Below are 17,450 nucleotides of genomic sequence, written 5' to 3'. Positions count from 1 at the left end.
TAGGGTTCTTGGACGATCGATCGATTGATCGATGTGGTTCAAGGCTGCGATCCAGGGCGGCAAGGCGCGGCGGGGAGGATACCTGGCGAATTTGGAGGCCACATTCGCAGCGCCGGGTCGAGAATCTGGCATGGGCTACTGGGAGGTGAGTGGCGATCAAGAAATATTTCCTCGCATTTTCTTTCATTTCATCGATTGTGATTCCAGCGGCTGCAAGGGCACACCCGGATCCAGAAATGGCGGCACCAGAAATCGCGAGAATCGGCGCTGGCGGAGGAGGACGAAGACGCGGGGATCCGGGAGGAGCAGCGGCGGCGGCGGCACAGGAACCTGGCGGCGGTGGACGAGGACGAGGATCTGGAGAAGCGAATGCCGCGGCTCTACAAGTGTAGCAAGCCCAAGATCATCGCGGGCAAGAGAGAGCTCTACGATCTCCTCTTCAGCTATGGCTTCGCCAACACCCTGGGAAGAGCCGAGGCGAGCTGGGATTTCCTGGAGCTGGAGGACGAGGAGATTGTGGACTACTACGCTCACGTCGCGCGGGGGATCTTGGATTACTTCCAGTGCTGCGACAACTTCCAGGAGATCAAGCCATACGTGGACTACCACCTCCGCTTCTCGTGCCTCTTCACGCTGTCCAAGAAGTATGACGAGCACCCCCAGGTGATCTACCGCCGCTTCTCGAAGGAGCTGCTCGTCCCAGTGATCGATGGCGATGGTGAACTGGTGGAGAAGCAGGCGTATCCATCGTCGCTGGAGATCAAGAAGATGAAACGAGGCTACTCGCCCAAGTCTTGGATCGATCTCTACTGCCCCCTCAAGTGAGTGATCCGGTAGCTCTCCCTGGGTTGCGATCGACGAGAAAATCTGGCTGGCTGAACTGCTTGGATCATCCATCATCCATCGAGGCGGACGTAGACCAGCTGGGAGTAATCGCCAAACTGCCATGGCTCGAGCTGGGAGAGGCCCATGGCGTCGAACACTACGCTGTCCTCGTCACCCAGGAGTGGCGGCGGAGTTCTCGCGGGATCGTATGAGCGCTGCTTGCTCAATCCGGGGCTTGCCACTGGCGGGAGCTCCCAGTAAGTCTGTAGCATGGATTCGAAGATCCCGTGGTTGCTGGCATGATCCCGGTGAGTGATGTAGACGCTGGCGCGATCGGGCTTGTCGCGCATCTGGCCCCGGACACCCCACCACTCTCCTTTGCTGCTGCAAATCTCCGAGATCTCGATGGCACGGTCCCAGGATTTCTTGCGCTGGGATCTCGCTGCGGCCTCGCGGCTGTCGATCGAGCAATTGTGGCCACCACCTGGATGATCGTGACGATCGTCCGGTGTGATCACAAGAAGCAAAAGTAAGAACGATGGAATGATCGATGGATTTGCTGGTTACCCGTGCTTTGCTGGTCGCAGACTTGTCGGAGAGAGTACGCCTCCCCGGAGCCAGTGTCGGAGTTATTCGCAAAGATGAGATGCTGGAAGCCAGCGTTCTTCGCTTGGAGCACTCTATAGTAGAAGGAAAGCGAGAATCAGAGGGAAGACACGACTGGCATACCTCTTGAATTGGTTCTGGTGATCATCGAAGACGAGCAGGATCTTGGTCTTGCGGACGCTTGGATTGAGAAGATTGTCCCAGTCGAGATTCCCGAAATCGTTGTCTCTCGTCACGTAGATCGTGTTGGCGTGGACGTATGATGGATGCTCCGTGCCCAGCGCGATGATCCGTGCATCTGGCACGGCCCGGCGCAGGATCCACGTCGAGTGGCCCCGGTGCCCGCCGCTCTCGATGATACTCTCCGGCTGGAGCCGCCGCGCCAAGAACCAGAGGCCGAAGGAATGATCCAGCCCCAAGACTCCCCTCTGGTACTGCTTGATCGGCCGCGACTCGTAGAGGGGGATGAAATCCCTGAGCGCCAAGAGAAGCTCGCTCTTGCTCCATGCCACTTCTTTCTTGGACCTATAGATGCGATCGATGGAGCGAGATTATCAAGGATTTCGACCGGATCGGTCACGATCCCGGCGCTTACTTGCAGTGCGGCACGCCGAGCAGCCCGAAATCCCAGGAAGAATCGCGTCCCGCCGCCGCGAGCTTCTCCTCGATGCAGTAGTGGCCGCCCGGCGCCGATCCGAGATGCTTCCAGTCGAGATTCCACTCCAGCGCGAGCAGCAAGAGGAGCATCGCGAGCAAGATCAGCAGCGCTCGCGAGAGGAGCTCCATTCTCCTTGGACTAGGAAAAAATAAAAAGAGTGGGAAAATTTTTTAAAATGGATAAGGCTCTTAACCGCCAGTGCGATTTCAAAATTTAGGGCGAAATGGATGTTCTTCGCGCCAAAGATTTTTACCCGTTTGATCTTCGTCGCCCATCCACCAGCGTTTTCATTCCCATTTCTCGACTTTCACGGTTTCCCTGGTCTCCACTCGATGCAAGAAATTTACCTTCGTCTTTTACTCTGATAAGTGAGAGGAGTATATTCTCTGCTTTTGTGTAGTTATATAACTGTGTTGATCACTCCAGCGAGCTTCCGGATCGTAGGCAAAGAAATGCCCCAGATTCGATCGATGCGATCATGGCTGATGCTGCTCGTTACCTCGATCTCGGGCAGCTTGCTGCTCACGGCGCTTGTCTCGATCTGCCGCGGTAGCAGGAGGTCCATCACCGTCGCCCATTCCCCTATGAGCCCACTTGGATCCTCTCCAGATCGAGCCGGATCAAGCTCGAAGCCAAGATTTCGATGATCAAGCTCTCCAACGATCGAACCGGATCGACCAAGCAGCTCGGGAAGCTCGCCGACATCGATTGCCTCACGCTGCCCCCTTCTTCAAACGGCGAAACGATTCAAGAATGCTGGAACGATCTTCGCCGCCGCCAATTCCTGGCTGTGCTGGACAGGATCTACGCCATGCCCACCAGCCATCTGGAGCGATTCCAGCCCCAGCAACACTGGCAGATCTTCGATCTCATCACGCCCACCTATGGCTGCGATTCCAACACCTGCGCCGGATTGGAGGGCCCAACGATGGCGGCAAGTGGATCTGTGGCCCAATTCGCGTCACTGGATCCAAATGCGTCGTCTTCTCCATGGGGAGCAACAATCAATTCGACTTCGAGGAGGCGATCGTCCGTAGCACCGGGCCGGGGCAGTGTGAGATCCACACTTTCGATTGCACTGGCGAGTGGTCTAACCCTCACACGCAATTCCATACCTGGTGCCTTGGTGGCGAGGATCGAATCGATGAGAGTGGAAAAACTTTCAAGCGATTGAATACCATCGTCCGAGAGCTCGGTGTGTCGGGCTTGACCTTGCTCAAGATGGATATCGAGCATGGAGAGTATGAAGTTTTCGAGAGCTTGAAGTGAGCACCTGAGGTATCCCACAATCCCTCCTTTTCTTTCAAGTCTTTTTACCCGAATCGCTAGGAATTTCTCCCGGATCATATTCTAGTGGAGCTCCACACTTGGGAGTATCCAAGAACGAGCAAGCACTCCAAAGATTGGGTGAAAACTATCATCGATTTGGTGAGAGACATTGACGCAATGGGATATAGCTTTGCATTCCAAGAAAGAACCATTGGTTGCGGTAAGAAAATTCTCTCAAGTTCTCGTAGCGGCAAGGAATCTTGTCTGAATCTTTCTCTATTCTTTTTGCAGTGGCATGTTTTGAATACGTGCTCGTTCGGGATCGCCCCTCGACAATCAATCCCAAGGGAAATTTGAAAAACTGGACGGAGTCATAGTAGCAGTCAAACAGCCAATATTCTTAAAATATTCAGTTAATCTCAGTGTCGATGCGTGCGCCGGGCTGGTGGCTGCTATGATCTCTCATTGGACTTTGGAAGTTATTTTCATTGCTGATCGAGATTTTTGTCCTCGCTATTGTTATTATTGCTCGAAAATATTCTTGACGATGGGGGAATATGCTTTATTTGCTATTGTGCCACGTCTTACGCGGGAGGAGTCTGGGATCTCTGCAAAGAACAGGTCGTGCTTGAGCATTGTGTTGACGACAAGGCGTTGTTTCCCTCGAGCTCGGGACAAACGGTGGCTGCTCCAGCCCATGGAATTCCATTGGTTCTAACGAATGCCGGCTTGCCGCTTCCGAAATCCGTGCCAGCCATCTCCAATCGCTGCCAGCTCGAGATCATGAGATCCGAGCGGTGGAAGGAGAGCGAGATCTCTAGCGGGCTCTCGCCAGATGCAATCCATGCCACTGTGGATAGCATGTGTTGGTGCGTGATCTTGCCCTTGGCTTCTTGGATGATATTCACAGCACGGTCAATCGGTCCTGCCAGCAGCTGCTCAACGGTGGAGGAAGCGGTTGCAACAAAGATTACATTACCATGAAATCCATTGGAAAGCCGAGGAAAGAAATGTTTTCTCCCATCCACCGCGAACCCTTGCTTTGTTTCTTCATGCGGTTGAAGAACCGAGAGGTCGGTTCTAGCGCAGGTGATCGCGATCCAGAGGTGAGCTGCCAGCATTTCGAATCAAGCCGCGGTGTTTTCGCTCTCTAGCAGCGATCGAATGCTGCTGCTTATGAAGGAGAGGAATACTCACTCCACATAGCTGGAGTCGGGAGAGGGCAGAGTCTCGGTCTGGAACTCCGGTGGGGTGGATTCTGGTGGAATTGCGTAGGCTTGCAGGAGTAGTGATCGATCCAGGTGTGGCAGATTGACGAGATGTTCCTGGCCGGAAGAAATCAGAGTGTTTTTCCAATCGATGGTGGCCGATATCCTGACGAAGCCACTAGGTATGGCGGCTGGATTGATAAGGACCCCTCCTTGATTACTAGGGAAATGGGCAGTGCTAGGGGCTCAGGAATGTCGTCCAAGATAAGTGAAAGATCCACCACCTAGTCAAAATGAGAAAGAGGCAGTGGGGTACTTTGTTCATATACCCTGACGAATTTCATCAAAGCTTTGTTACATTTCTGGGCCAAGATTTTGAACATTTCCTTGAAAGTAAAGAATTTGGTTTCTAATCAGGAATTTCTCATTCACAACCTTGTATAACTTCGACAGCCTAGAGAGATCTTAATCTTTCTTCATCAAATTTGATCTCAAATTTCACAAGGGATTTTTCCTTGATTGATCCCCAAGTTATACCTTGCCATTGGGCTCATGAGCTTTTGGCAATCAAAGTTGTAAAGCTTGTAAGCCTTCATCTAATCATGGTACCCCAGGAAGAAGCATTTCCTTCTCTTGGGATCAAGTTTCTTGTGTACATCAGGAATGTGGGCATATGCCACACACCCAAAATTTTATGCGCTTCTCCCCAGACACATGAGAAAGTTCAGAGTGTTGAAGCATACAGCGTGTGTTCTCCTCAAGAGTTCTATTGGCGTGCTCGGCAACGCCATTTTGCTGAGGGAGGAGCTGCCTCTCAAAAGCTGAAGGAAACACCAATTCTACATTAAGATGGTAGAGTGTCATACCAGATGCCGTTAGCCACTAGATCACCATCTGTTCCAAAGATGGTGCAGCTAGTAGCGAAGAAGAAAGTTGAGAAGCCTGGGTCTGATGCTATGCCAACAGAAAGAACTATTTGACCAGCTACTGAACATCCTCTCGAGGCATTTGCGTGAGCTATCCGGAAGCTTGATGACCACTATTCCATGCCCAAAAACTATGAGGCCTCTCTTGTTCCCCATGTACACTTATTTCAAGGTCTTCAACGCTGTGTAAGTGTGGAAGGCAGACCTGAGAGCTGCGATGTGCATTGAAGTCCCTGAATCCATCTAGAGAGTTTTAGCTTCTAATTCCTGTGATGAGCAGATAGTCATCATCAACAGAGAATCAGGTTGAGAGGTCTTCGGCAACTTTCTTGAGGTGGCACACTCAACAATTATTATTCATATATATATATATATATATATATATATATATATATAAAACTAATAATACTCATAAGTGGAAATTATATGTAAATAAATTGACATTTTTTCCATACTAATCTCAATAAGAGATTGAGAAAAATTTCTAGACATGGTATATCTGAATAAAACTTCAAAACATCTTTACCTCATATTAAAAGTACAGTTATTTTATTGTATTAAATACAAATTTTCAAATTATATTCCTTTAGCATAGAATAGATTTTTAATTCTTGACTCATTCTGAGGAACCTGGGCACTGTAGATCTGAATCTTTAAGAGATTTAGTTTTCCTTCAAAGTAGATGGTATTGTGTCAATACATTAGTATTGACTTCAAATGGGTTGAATTGCATTTGACATTATTTACTCAGAGTATGGTATTTCAAAGTTTTCTCCAAGATTCTCTCAAAATAATGTCCATCTCTTCCACACATTCCTAAATCTCAAACATAAAAGAAAAAGGGAAAAAAATTGTATCCAATAGCTTACCTTTACAATGTAGATCAATGCCTTTCCACTTGGTTCTTGCCAGCCGCTCCAACCAGGCTGATTGCCTGTTGGGACGGGGGCTCCATGAGCATGACGTTCTCGAGTGAGAAGTGCACGAGCTTCTCCATTGTGTCATTGCCACCCGGATATCACGATCGGCAAGCCATTTAACAGTTCGGCTGTTGGTGTGGAGCTGGAGCAAAAGCCACACAAAAACAAGGCATGGACCTGTGAAACTATGGGTGAAACTCCACTGCTGTGCAGAAGAAGTTCGAAAAATCCCAGCTCATCCTGCTGGAGCTGAGGATGAGTGATTGAACAATGCCCTCACAATCCTGAGAATTTGATGGACTCGGCTGCTGCTAAACCAACTCACCACGTGGAGATTCCATCCCGCTGCTAGTGATTCCATTTTTCTTCCTCACGTAATCCATGAGGAAATCGTGGCCGTTGGTTCTATGGTCCAAACCGTGGGCCAATCCTGGCCGCTGGTTCAGTGGTCCGTACCGTGCCGGTTCAAGACTTTCGTATTTCACTTTTCATCCGTGCAGATGCCGTACTGTTTGTCGTTCTTTCGCGGGAGCGCCCGGTCTAGAGCGTCCTCTCAAATACCCGCGGGCAGGACGTGGGAAATGAAAGCTCTAATGCTGTCGGGTGGGCCCATTCCGCCATCATGTTCAAAAGGATTCTTTGGAATATTACATGCAAGGTATGAGCGCGTCGCGATTGATTTGAGCTCTCCTTTCCATCCAGAGCTAGGGTTTTCCTTGCCATGGCAAAGAATCAAGAAGCATCGAGGTACAAAGGATCGAAATTTCGCTACTTGGAATCATCAGCATTGACAGATTGAGAGAGCATTAGCTTGTTCTTGAATCTTGATGTGTAATTCCATGGTTCCAGGGCAAGAGGGAAGAGATCTCGAGGCTCTGGAGCTGGCAATGGAGCCCAGAATGAGGAAGAGCAGCCACGGAATCGGTAGATTTCGAGATCGCTTTCTTTCTCTTTTGAAATTTGAGGTCGCCTTTCATGAATGTCTGGATGCGTTAGGCGGTTTCGAGCTGCTCCGGGACCGGGAGCTGGAGCTGCGCCGGTAGATGATGCGCTGAGAGCTGGAGCTGCGCCGGGAGATGGTGCGCTGAGAGCTGGAGCTGTGCCAGGAGCTGGAGGTCAGAGGTAAAGCGAGCTTCTTTCTCGTTTGTTCATCATCCATGCTTTCATTCTTTCTTTCATTTGTGCTTGTGTTTCTTTCATTCCATTCTTTCATTCTTTCTTCTAGGCACTTGATCATCCATTTTTCTTGCAGGTTTTCGAAACGCCTCACGGCCACGGATGTTAGTCAGCAAAATCGCCTCACCATACCCAAGAATTACACATGTTTCTTCACGGAAGAAGAAGACGACGAGGCCATCGACCAAGGCGAGGCTGTGGCGAAAGACGTGAAACTGCACCATGGGAACTTCGAGTGGACACTCGGCATGAGATTCCAAGCGGGAAGGAGCAATTACTTTCTCAATTGGAAGCCTGTGGTAGATCATCTCCACCTTGAAGCTGGACGCATGGTAACGCTCAGCAAGCTGGGAGTGTACGACTTTCTACTTGAGGTGGAGCTACATTGAGTGTGGAGCAATGCAGTTTGATCAATGCAAACGCTTTTGTGGTGATTCTTTTCTGGCTCGTCTTCTCTTGCGCCTAAAAGAAGATGATCGTTGACGTTGGCCACAGCAGCAGCACGCCCGCGACGTATCCCCTAGCGGATCTCCATCCAGCGTGGTTCCAAACACAAATCAGGCTCGCCTTGTTAGTTTTCTCTTATCAAGAGAATCTGTTCTTGGAGGCGTTCGTACAAACTCTCTCTTCGTGTTCAAATGCTTGAACAGAAACTCAAAAGCCCATCTTGCTCGGGTTTTTCTAACTGGTTTTGCGCGACCAGACTCTCGTCCACTCGCGGCAGATCGAACTGTGCTTCTACGCTTCCTGTATAAATCACAGTCTGGCTGCAAGGAACAACGTAACCTATAATTCAAGATACTTAGCTGACTTGATTGTTACTGTGAGAATGGAAGACTATGTTATTTCTTTCTCGCAGCAGTGTGTTCTTAAGTCCACGTGAGCTCATGGCAACTCGTCCCACTTTGGCTGGGCGAGCCTCCAAAACGATCTCGTTGGCTCAGTCACGCTCGAGAAGTATGTGCAAATCGCTTAAGGATTGCTGCTTTTCATCTTTCAATGTCAAAGCCTCCCCTGGCTTGATTTACTTCCAACGTCTCGTTGTGATGTGAAAAGGGATGGACATGACACTCATGAGCTCGTTCATTGTGTTCCGACTCTTTTTACATGACTCAAGGGACATGACTCATGACCACGTGGACATGCCACGTCAGCTGATCGAGACTGACATCTCGACACGTCTAACATTTGCTCTAGGGTACTCCAATCCAATGGAGCTTTCTGGATGGATGCTGTGGGAAATATTCTGCCATCTTGATCTCCGAAGTCTTCTTCGTTGTAGGCTTGTGTGCAAAGCATGGGATTCTCTCATCTCCCACAACTTCTCCCGGTTTTATGGCGATCAGCCGGCGGTCATGGTGTTCTTTACAAGCAGTACGGAGGTATGGTTCCCATTCTCCAGATCACAGCCTAGCTTCAAATTAAACATTGGGTACGATCAAATATGTCGCTCATTGCCTGCTATAGCATCAAATGGATTGATTGCCGGATGGTTGTCAGAAAGCCCTTCTGATCTCTTTGTATGGAACCCTTTGACCAACCATCGCAAGGTTTTTCCCAACAAAGAAACTACTAAAGAAGAGTTTATAGTGGATCCAGTGACACGGAATTACACGCTGTGGATTTATGGGCACGAGAGTGACAATGTGATGGTTTACAAATCTGAGACAGGGGAGTGGTCAGAGATGAAGAAAAGATATCTGGGCAAAGTTGACTATGCAACTACCGTCTCTGGACCTGGTGATATACGTACCCTGTATATATGGAAGTGCGAACCTCGGAGACTGGTGGCAAAATTCCCTTTCCGCGATGAATGGGTGAGACGTTTCAATCGGAGGCCTCCCTTGCATTTTAGCGGTTTAGTTGGGAATATGGTGATTTGCAGCTTCATGTTCCACGGAGTTTACATGGCATATGACTTGGTTCATGACACTTGGGACACTTTCCAAACAGTAGAACTAAAATCTGCTCAGTATTATGAACTTTTTATACCTAGCTTGGATAAGCCATGAGCATAATACAGTTGAAAGGCACAACACTATGGATCCACAGAGCTGATTTAGTTCCCAGTAGGGAGAGCTAGTTTTTCGTCAGGTTTTCAAACCAACACCACTTGATTAAGCCAGAAAATTCTACAAATTTTCTTAAAATAAAAAGAGATGGACTTCAAGATCAAAGTAAAGTAAAACAAAACGCTCCTTGGGTGATTCTAATTCTCTGACTTTGTTTCTATAATCAGATATTACGCTCCTAAAGCTGAAATGAGTTGCACACAAGTAGAGGAACTTGTGTTGTATCCCAGTAAAAACTGTTATCTATACAAGAAGTCTTTAGGATAATTGAAATTGTGCACCCTCTCCAAACTACCACGCCTTGGAAACAAACCCTGTGTTCCAAAGAAAAACAATCATATCACCATTGTCATGCTGTACAATAGCCTAGATTAACTCCATTCTATCAGCCTGGAGCAACATTCCTCTCATGCTCGATCCAACACCGGTTTGATCCCAAGTCATAGCCTATCTGTTGACCGCCCTCCACCCAACCCTGGTGACGCCGCCACGACTAGGTCAACGAGTCAAACACGTCAATGCCCTTCTTTAGACTTCCATCTTTGACCGCCACCACTGTAGCCAGCACTGTAACCACCGTCGCCACCTCCGTAAGCGCCTCCTCCACCGCCGTAAGCACCACCGCCAGTCGCAAAGCCTCCACCACCATAGGCGCCCTTTAAATCGAATGAGTGTTTTACCTGGCAGCACCACAAATGAGCCGGATTCCACACCGCAAACTTTGCACCAGCAAGAAAGTGGTGGGAGAAACAAAGCAGGCCCCCGGCAGAGGCAACGGGCTCCCAGTAGCGGACCGAATCCGGATCTGGCAGTGGCAAAACAGTTGCATCGTCGTTACTGAAAGGTAGTGGTGCTGTAACTGATCTTTTGTGTATTCAAGGACCAGAGGAGGAAATCTCCAGCATGACTGTCAATCACTGCTCTCCACCTGTGGCACACAGATGCTTTCACAAAAATCCGTGCTGTCCTATTTATGTTAAACCAGGCATATTCTATAGAATCATTATAATGCAGAAAAGAGTTTCTTCGTCTAGGCAGTGAGAAGGCCGCTGGGAGATTCAAGATCTCAAGCATGAGTTTGAGGATGAGAATGATTTTTTCCCGTTTTTTAAATGACACAGCCTGATGCCATCACAAGTCTAGTTTTGAGCCTTGATAGTATTATTCTAGTAGCAGAACTTTTTATTGGAGAAAAATAATTGGTTCCGAACATCAAAATTTTGACAAGAAAACTTGTTTCGAACATGAAAATCTAGAGAAGAAAACATAAAGTAAATACTTAGTGCTAAACTATTTCCAGCTGTGAGTGCTGTTCTTGATAGCTTAACATTCAGGTACCTCAAAGCATCTCAGCAGAAATACATCGGCTGTTTACAAGATTTTAGGAGAAAATTCAAGGTGAAGAAGCCCCTAGCAAAAGCTTGATCACAATCTCTACAGCCGAGGAAAGTGTCTTCAACCTCTTCAAGCGTTGTTGACAAGCACCTTGCTCTGTTGTCGAGCACCGGTTTCTTTAGAGAACGTTGCAGGCTTCTTGCAATGAACAATCTGCCTATGCTCGCTCACCCGCTTTCACTTGATTGCTATGGTATGATAACCATACCTATATAGGTATGATAACCAGCGAGCTTTGGAGCTTTACGACGAGCACCAACAAAGCTCAATGCAAAGAATTTAACGATTGGAGTCGGCTTTGAAATTCTGAAGGAACAACGATTTTAATTGGTCGCTCCTGGGCCAATCGTGTCCGAGTAGAAGGGTGTCACAGCTGAAAAAATTCCACTCGATTTCACATCTGAAAAATTTCCTTTACGATATATATTTATAATATCTTCTCGACTTTTTACATCACAATCTAGAATTTATGAATGAGTCGCTCGTCTCGTCACTGGGGTGTCAAAATCTTGCACATACGATGCTGATGCTAGATCCAAAGTAAAAAATTACAAAACAATGCAGACACTACCTTGTCTCTAGTCATCGGACCGACAGTACGAAAAGAGAGCGTTAAACTTCCATTGTAGTTCATGGCTGTTAATTCAAACATCATGGACAAAATCCTCCAAAACCACAGGAAGCTCGCTGTTCTTCCGGCAAATTCCTAGTGAAACATACACCACCACCATCGCTGTTACTGGCTAAGAATCATAACAACAAACTTTATTCTCTCCTAGATTGAAAATATCACCATGGAAACAAGCTGCTGAGAAGCTGGAAACTTTTCACCGCCATTCCGTGTTGCCTCTTTCTTTTGTAGTTTTTTCTCTCCTGTGGCTCGATAGGTGTACAGGACAGCCTGCAAGCCTGCCTTGTTGTAACTCTCCTGTTCCAAAAACCGTGGCCTCTTTTACCTCGAGTTCTCACCATTAAACACTCGCCGCCTAAGTTCTCCACCATGAGAGGCAGCCCTTCCCCCAGGGAGATTTTGGGCTTTCAGCCAAGGAGTTTCTTGGCTTTGGTGATGTCTGGCTTCCTCTTGTGTGGATCGTCCTCCGTGTTGTTCCGGAACTCTATATCTTTGCCTCTGGATCAATCGTCTCTCGTATCACCTGTGGCATGGTTTTCGATTGCAAACGATGGCGTGGAAATTTGGACGTACCTGTGCAAGTTCCAACATGGTGAACTCTCCGGGATTGTCCGATGTGCTCACCTTCCATTAAGCTGATAAGCTGCATGCTAAACGTGTAAGCTTCGGTCGAAGAAAAAAACGCAAGGTACCAGATCTGACACATTGAAAGCTCCAAGTTTGCTTTCCATGTAAACAGTCATGGCCTCCTTACGTAGAGCCTAAGTTCAAAGCTGTTGTGAATTACAAGGTATGAGCAGAAAGAGCCTTCTTACCTGTGCAACGAAATTGCTCACTACGCGGCCATCATCGATGCACATTCGTGGACCAAAATTCGGGCAATCCTCACCTGATCATCAGTGATTGCGCAAGTTGTAATCTCACCACAAAAAAAAAAAAGATCATGCTTAGTTATATCTTACATGGACACTATCATCCCTGTGATAATCCATGGTCAGCGTCTCAGCAACACGCTTGCCTTCATCATAGCAACTCCGAACACCTACATTAATAACGCAAGTACCAAAACCAAGTTAGAAGTCACTACTTACGAAGAACAAGTGAATAAGCAGAACCGAAACATCGATCTTACCAATAGTCCTCCTTCTGCGGGTGCTCGATCGGATCTCCGTAAACTTCACTGGTACTTGTGAGAAGAAAACGAGCACCAACACGCTTGGCCAACCCGAGCATGTGAAAGGTTCCCATCACGTTGGTCTTGTAAATGCCTAAGTCGAGGACAAACCAAGGGACGAGCAACAACACCAAAAACAAAAACCAAACCGGGCCGCGGGCAAGCAGCAAACAAGAGCAAGAAGCAAAAGAAAAGATTGCCAAGAAAAGATATGATCGTCTTCACGGGGTAAGCTGGGCACGCAAGGTGATAGATCTGGTCCACCTCCAGCAGCAGTGGGGAAGAAGCTTGTAGCGGCCGGCCAGCGGGTAGAGCAGGACGCCTTGGACAGGGATAGCTTGAGGTAAGGGACGAAGAAGAGGAGGAAAGCTGAGAACTATGGACGCCTGTGGTGATGGAAAGGAATTCGCACGGACTGTGGAAGCTACTTTTATTGGGAACTGGATTGCTTGGAACTAAGGAATCAACTCTTTCTTATACTTCCAGAAACTGATTCTAGCTCGCTGAGCATCTCCAGGAACCTCAGTGAGGTAAAGTTCTTAGACACTTTCGTTCGTTCTGGGTTTAGGGTTTAAAGGGCAATGCTCTCCGGATGGAGGCGTTTACAAGTGAGTAACATTCTCATTCTTTTCTAGTTGCTCTCCTCAGGTTTTGCCATCTTGTTGCGCAGGCCAGGACGCAATGCTGCAGCGCTTGCTCTACACTAAGAACACGGCATCTGTGTATGGCACCCAAAGGCAAGTTTCCACACGACGAGCACATCATCCTTCGCCGGCACTCTCCCGGCTTCGATGGCAGAGTTGTCAAGGAGGCGGTTTTCTTGGTGCTCCAGAGGGTGTTCGAGGACTTGTTCCTGCCCAGCTGCCACTCGTTCCGGCCTGGCCGCGGGTTTCACACAGCTCTGCAAGATTTGCGTCACTGGAGAGACGTTTCTTTCTTCGTCAAGCTGACGGTGAGGGATGTCAAGGCCGACAGAAGCAGTGAGGCATCAGGAGCTGTGAAAGCTTTCGTGAACGATGGTGCACTCGTAGAGCTTCTGCAACAGATGGTGGACTACAGGCATCTCGAGCTCCAGTGGAAAACGCCCGTCAAGCATGATGGATCGATCCTGAGCAAGGGCCTTTCGTTCTTGTGGACCAACATCTGCTTGCATCGAGTTGACAGCTTCGTCCGGCAGGAGCTCGAAAACCTCCAAGGCACAGACGCAGACGCAGCAAAGAAGAAACAGAGAAAACAGTACGTGAGGCACGCAGGAAATTTGCTAGTTGGCTACAGCGGCACTGATCGAGTGGCTTGCCAGGAGTTTTACAACAAAGTTTCCAGTTTTGTGGAGTCCGAGCAGGGCCTGATAGTGGATTCACTCCGCTCTGGTATTAGGCACTACACTCGAAAGGTGGACTACTTGGGATTTGGAGTTTCTTACAAGCCTGTACTCCAGCCGGAGAGCTTCAGGGGTGAGGTTCATCTCCAGAGGCTGAAGAGAGCCTGCAAGATTCTTATCCAGACCCGGATGGAGCACATCGATCGCATCAACCGGCAGTTTCAACATGCGGTTTCACACGCCATCGGGATAACTTTGAAGGAAAGCTTCGACGACAGCATGCAGAAAGGGATGTGTCCTCCCGGTATCAGATCCGAGCAGATCAGGATCGACGCGAAACTCGAGGATGATCTCCACTGGGAGCGCATGAGGATGGAGATCTCAAACAAGGCAACCGGCAGCGAGATCAGGGGGCTGCAAACGAACTCCGTCAAGATTCTGGGAGCTCTGAAGCAGATGATCAAAGAGTCCAAGTACAAGGACGCCTACCACCCCAGGCCAAGCTCGACTCTGCTGAACGAGCTGGCCAGCCGAGCTTTACCGCCGAAGGTCATGAAAGCTTCGCTGGACATCGACAGGACTTTGAGAGGGTTTTACCAGAAAGTCCTGCGAGCGGAAGCGGACGCGCGCAAGAGTCGTAAAGTCGATGCAAAGCTGATACAGAACATGTGGACGGGGAATACGTGGTTCTCGAGCGTGGACCTGCTTGCTCCAATCGACGAGCTCAAGAAGCTACTGGAGGAAGCCGGGTTTTTCAAGCGAGGAAAGGAAACTCACGTCGGGAATATGTTCAACATGACCGACGAGGGGATTGTGCTGCTGTACGCTCACGTTGCGCTGAGCATCCTCAAGTACTACAGGTGTGCCAACAATCTTCCTCAAGTGAGGCTGCTGGTGAACTACCACCTGAGGTACTCGTGCCTGCTCACCATCACAGGCAAGCACCAAAAGACGCTGCCATGGACTATAGAGAACTACACCAAGGATCTGATCATCAAAGTTGACGAGGAGGATGGGACGGTGGTGAAGCGGCCTTTCCCGAGCCGCAAGCAGGTGTTGTCGATGAAGCACGACTTTTTCAAGAGGCCGAGCCCGACACCTCCGTGGGAAGTCATCAGGCATTGGAAAGAGCTGAGGAAATCTGTCGACAGGGAAACAGCACAGAGGGAGTCGAGAGGTGGTGCTTAAAAAGCTGAAGAGCTGCTTCGCTTGCTTTCCGGGAAAGCATGTCGCTCGGCTTTTTTCGCTTGACTCTTGGAAGCTGGATTGGAGAAATCTCAGTAGCTTTATGCGGCCAGCCAGCAGCAACAAAGTCTACGTGCTCCTCGTGATTTGCAATCATCAAGGCTGCTTCTTAAGGTAATGTATGGAAAATAAGTTTTTCAAGCTCCGCGCTTTGATGATACTCGTGCTTCTGTGCAGATACCATCACCGTGGCTCTCGTCGTCTTGAATAAAGAACGAATTCTCCACCTAACCATCGGAATCCGCCACTGGATCACCGAGGTTTACTGCTCGGTACGGGTAAAGCACCGGGTGTTCTAGATATACAACTCTAACTTCTTGTCTCTTCTTTCTTCACAGCTAGCGATGCTGGCAGGGGAGGACCATTTAGCCAGTTTTGTCCGATGCCAAGGATGAGAGCGGTCAGAATGGAGAGCACGCTTATTCCAGTCGTGATCGTTGCGCTCGTGTCGCTTGGCCAAATCTCGAGAGTGGCATCGGAGTGTGCTACTTTCCCTGCGCTCTTCAACTTTGGAGACTCGACCTCGGATACTGGAGGAATCCAGGCGGCATTCCCGACCTTCAGCCAGGCGGAGTTTGCTCCTTATGGCATGACGTTCCCTGGGAAGCCGTTTCTAAGATACAGCGATGGTCGGCTCGGTGTTGATTTCCTCTGTAAGTTTTCGCTTCTAGATTTCGTTTCGTTTCGTTTCGTTTCGATCTGATGGTGGTGTTCTGTTACATGTGGATTTCAGCTGAAGCTCTTGGGATTCCCTACCTCAGTCCTTACTTCCAGTCTGTTGGATCGAATTACACCTATGGTGTCAACTTCGCAACAGCCGGAGCTACATCGCAGGCCGTGACATACATCAGCCCCTTCTCACTCAACGTTCAGCTCAACCAGTTCAGGGAATTCAAGCAGAGAGTCCTTGCGAGCAATGGTAGTGACAGTGAGCCTCAGCTGGATAGAAATCTGACGGATGCTTTCTTTGCCAGGAACAAGAAATCTGAATGCTCTTCCCTCGCCGAGCGTCTTCTCCAGAGCCATCTACTATGTGGACATTGGTGGGAATGATTTTAGCTACGGCTACACGAGGAACATGACGTTCGATCAAGTCAAGGGGTACATCCATCAAGTGGTGGACGGGATCATCTTCCTCGTGAAGGTAATCCATTCAATGCGTTGATAGCTTCTTCCCTTTTGTTCTTTCATCCAGGGAGTGTATGCCGAAGGAGGCAAGACGTTCATCATCTCCGACGTCGGCCCGCAAGGCTGCGTCCCATACTTCCTCACCAATTTCCCAAACTTGGCAGTGACTTACGACTCGGCCGGATGCGCTCGAGAGTTCAACGCGGTGACGCAGTACTACAACGGGCTCCTTCGAAAGGCCTCGAGACTCATGCGAGCCGCCTTCACAGGCACCACCATTGTCTACCTCAACTCTTACGATATCAAATACGCTCTCACGCTCAACGCTGCCAGCTACGGTAAGAGCAAAGTTACAAACTCCAGTGATTCTCTCGTTTCGTGTTTCCAGGATTCCAATACGCGACTCGGGCTTGCTGCGGCACAGGAGGCGATTACAACTACAACTTCGGGGTCCAGTGCGGGGAGTCGAAGATCGTGAATGGCAAGTCAGTGGTGTCCACGACTTGCAAGGATCCATCTCAGTATCTCAACTGGGATGGAGTTCACTACACCGAGGCCGCGAACAGGATCATCACCAGGCAGATACTGAGTGGAAACTACTTCGATCCAAAGCTTCCGCTGGACACCTTGTGTTCTCTCAACACCATTTGATTGCTTGCTTCCAAGGCACAAGCGAGAAAATTTTGCACGAGAAAAGGCTGGGGTCTTTGTTTTCTTTTCTCCTTACAGGGCAACTGCGAAGTTCCAGATGCTCAGATTGGGCATCCTGTCAATGTCTTGCAAGAGAAGGTAAAAAATGGCAGGTGAAACACAGAAATTCACTGAAGCATTGTCCAAAGTCTTAGGAAAAGAAGTGGTCAGCTGACAGTAATTATTAGTTGGTAGATCTCCTGTAA

At 48.9% G+C, this 17,450-nt stretch overlaps 3 protein-coding genes and 1 pseudogene across 4 annotated transcripts; 3 read left to right on the top strand and 1 right to left on the bottom strand.

Moving 5' to 3' along the window:
• Positions 1–12: 12 nt before the first annotated feature.
• Positions 13–1,650, top strand: LOC112351715 (nuclear intron maturase 4, mitochondrial-like). Of its 2 annotated transcripts, XR_002994258.1 has the most exons (3): positions 13–145; positions 208–1,354; positions 1,413–1,650. XR_002994258.1 is itself a non-coding variant. In XM_024690085.1 (2 exons), the coding sequence occupies exons 1-2, from the start codon at positions 32–34 to the stop codon at positions 823–825; spliced, it is 732 nt and encodes a 243-aa protein (XP_024545853.1). In that variant the 5' UTR covers positions 13–31; the 3' UTR covers positions 826–1,391. The 2 variants fall into 2 exon arrangements, 1 of the variants encoding a protein (XP_024545853.1); XM_024690085.1 differs by lacking the exon at positions 1,413–1,650 and having other exon boundaries at positions 208–1,391.
• Positions 1,651–10,336: 8,686 nt separating this feature from the next.
• LOC9649100 lies at positions 10,337–13,371 on the bottom strand (annotated as a pseudogene).
• A 92-nt stretch (positions 13,372–13,463) lies between these two features.
• Positions 13,464–15,653, top strand: LOC112340501. Its single transcript, XM_024658987.1, has 3 exons — positions 13,464–13,468; positions 13,531–15,540; positions 15,604–15,653. The coding sequence occupies exon 2, from the start codon at positions 13,585–13,587 to the stop codon at positions 15,367–15,369; it is 1,785 nt and encodes a 594-aa protein (XP_024514755.1). The 5' UTR covers positions 13,464–13,468; positions 13,531–13,584; the 3' UTR covers positions 15,370–15,540; positions 15,604–15,653.
• Positions 15,641–17,380, top strand: LOC9648945 (GDSL esterase/lipase At3g26430). The gene is made up of 6 exons (XM_024658988.1): positions 15,641–15,704; positions 15,765–16,079; positions 16,160–16,345; positions 16,401–16,570; positions 16,622–16,892; positions 16,943–17,380. The coding sequence occupies exons 2-6, from the start codon at positions 15,809–15,811 to the stop codon at positions 17,203–17,205; spliced, it is 1,161 nt and encodes a 386-aa protein (XP_024514756.1). The 5' UTR covers positions 15,641–15,704; positions 15,765–15,808; the 3' UTR covers positions 17,206–17,380.
• The last annotated feature ends 70 nt before the right edge of the window (positions 17,381–17,450 follow it).

The sequence above is a fragment of the Selaginella moellendorffii genome, unplaced genomic scaffold, assembly GCF_000143415.4.
Source record: "Selaginella moellendorffii unplaced genomic scaffold, v1.0 SELMOscaffold_65, whole genome shotgun sequence".
Taxonomy (NCBI): Eukaryota; Viridiplantae; Streptophyta; class Lycopodiopsida; order Selaginellales; family Selaginellaceae; genus Selaginella; species Selaginella moellendorffii.
This window is presented reverse-complemented; position numbering and strand designations above follow the sequence as displayed.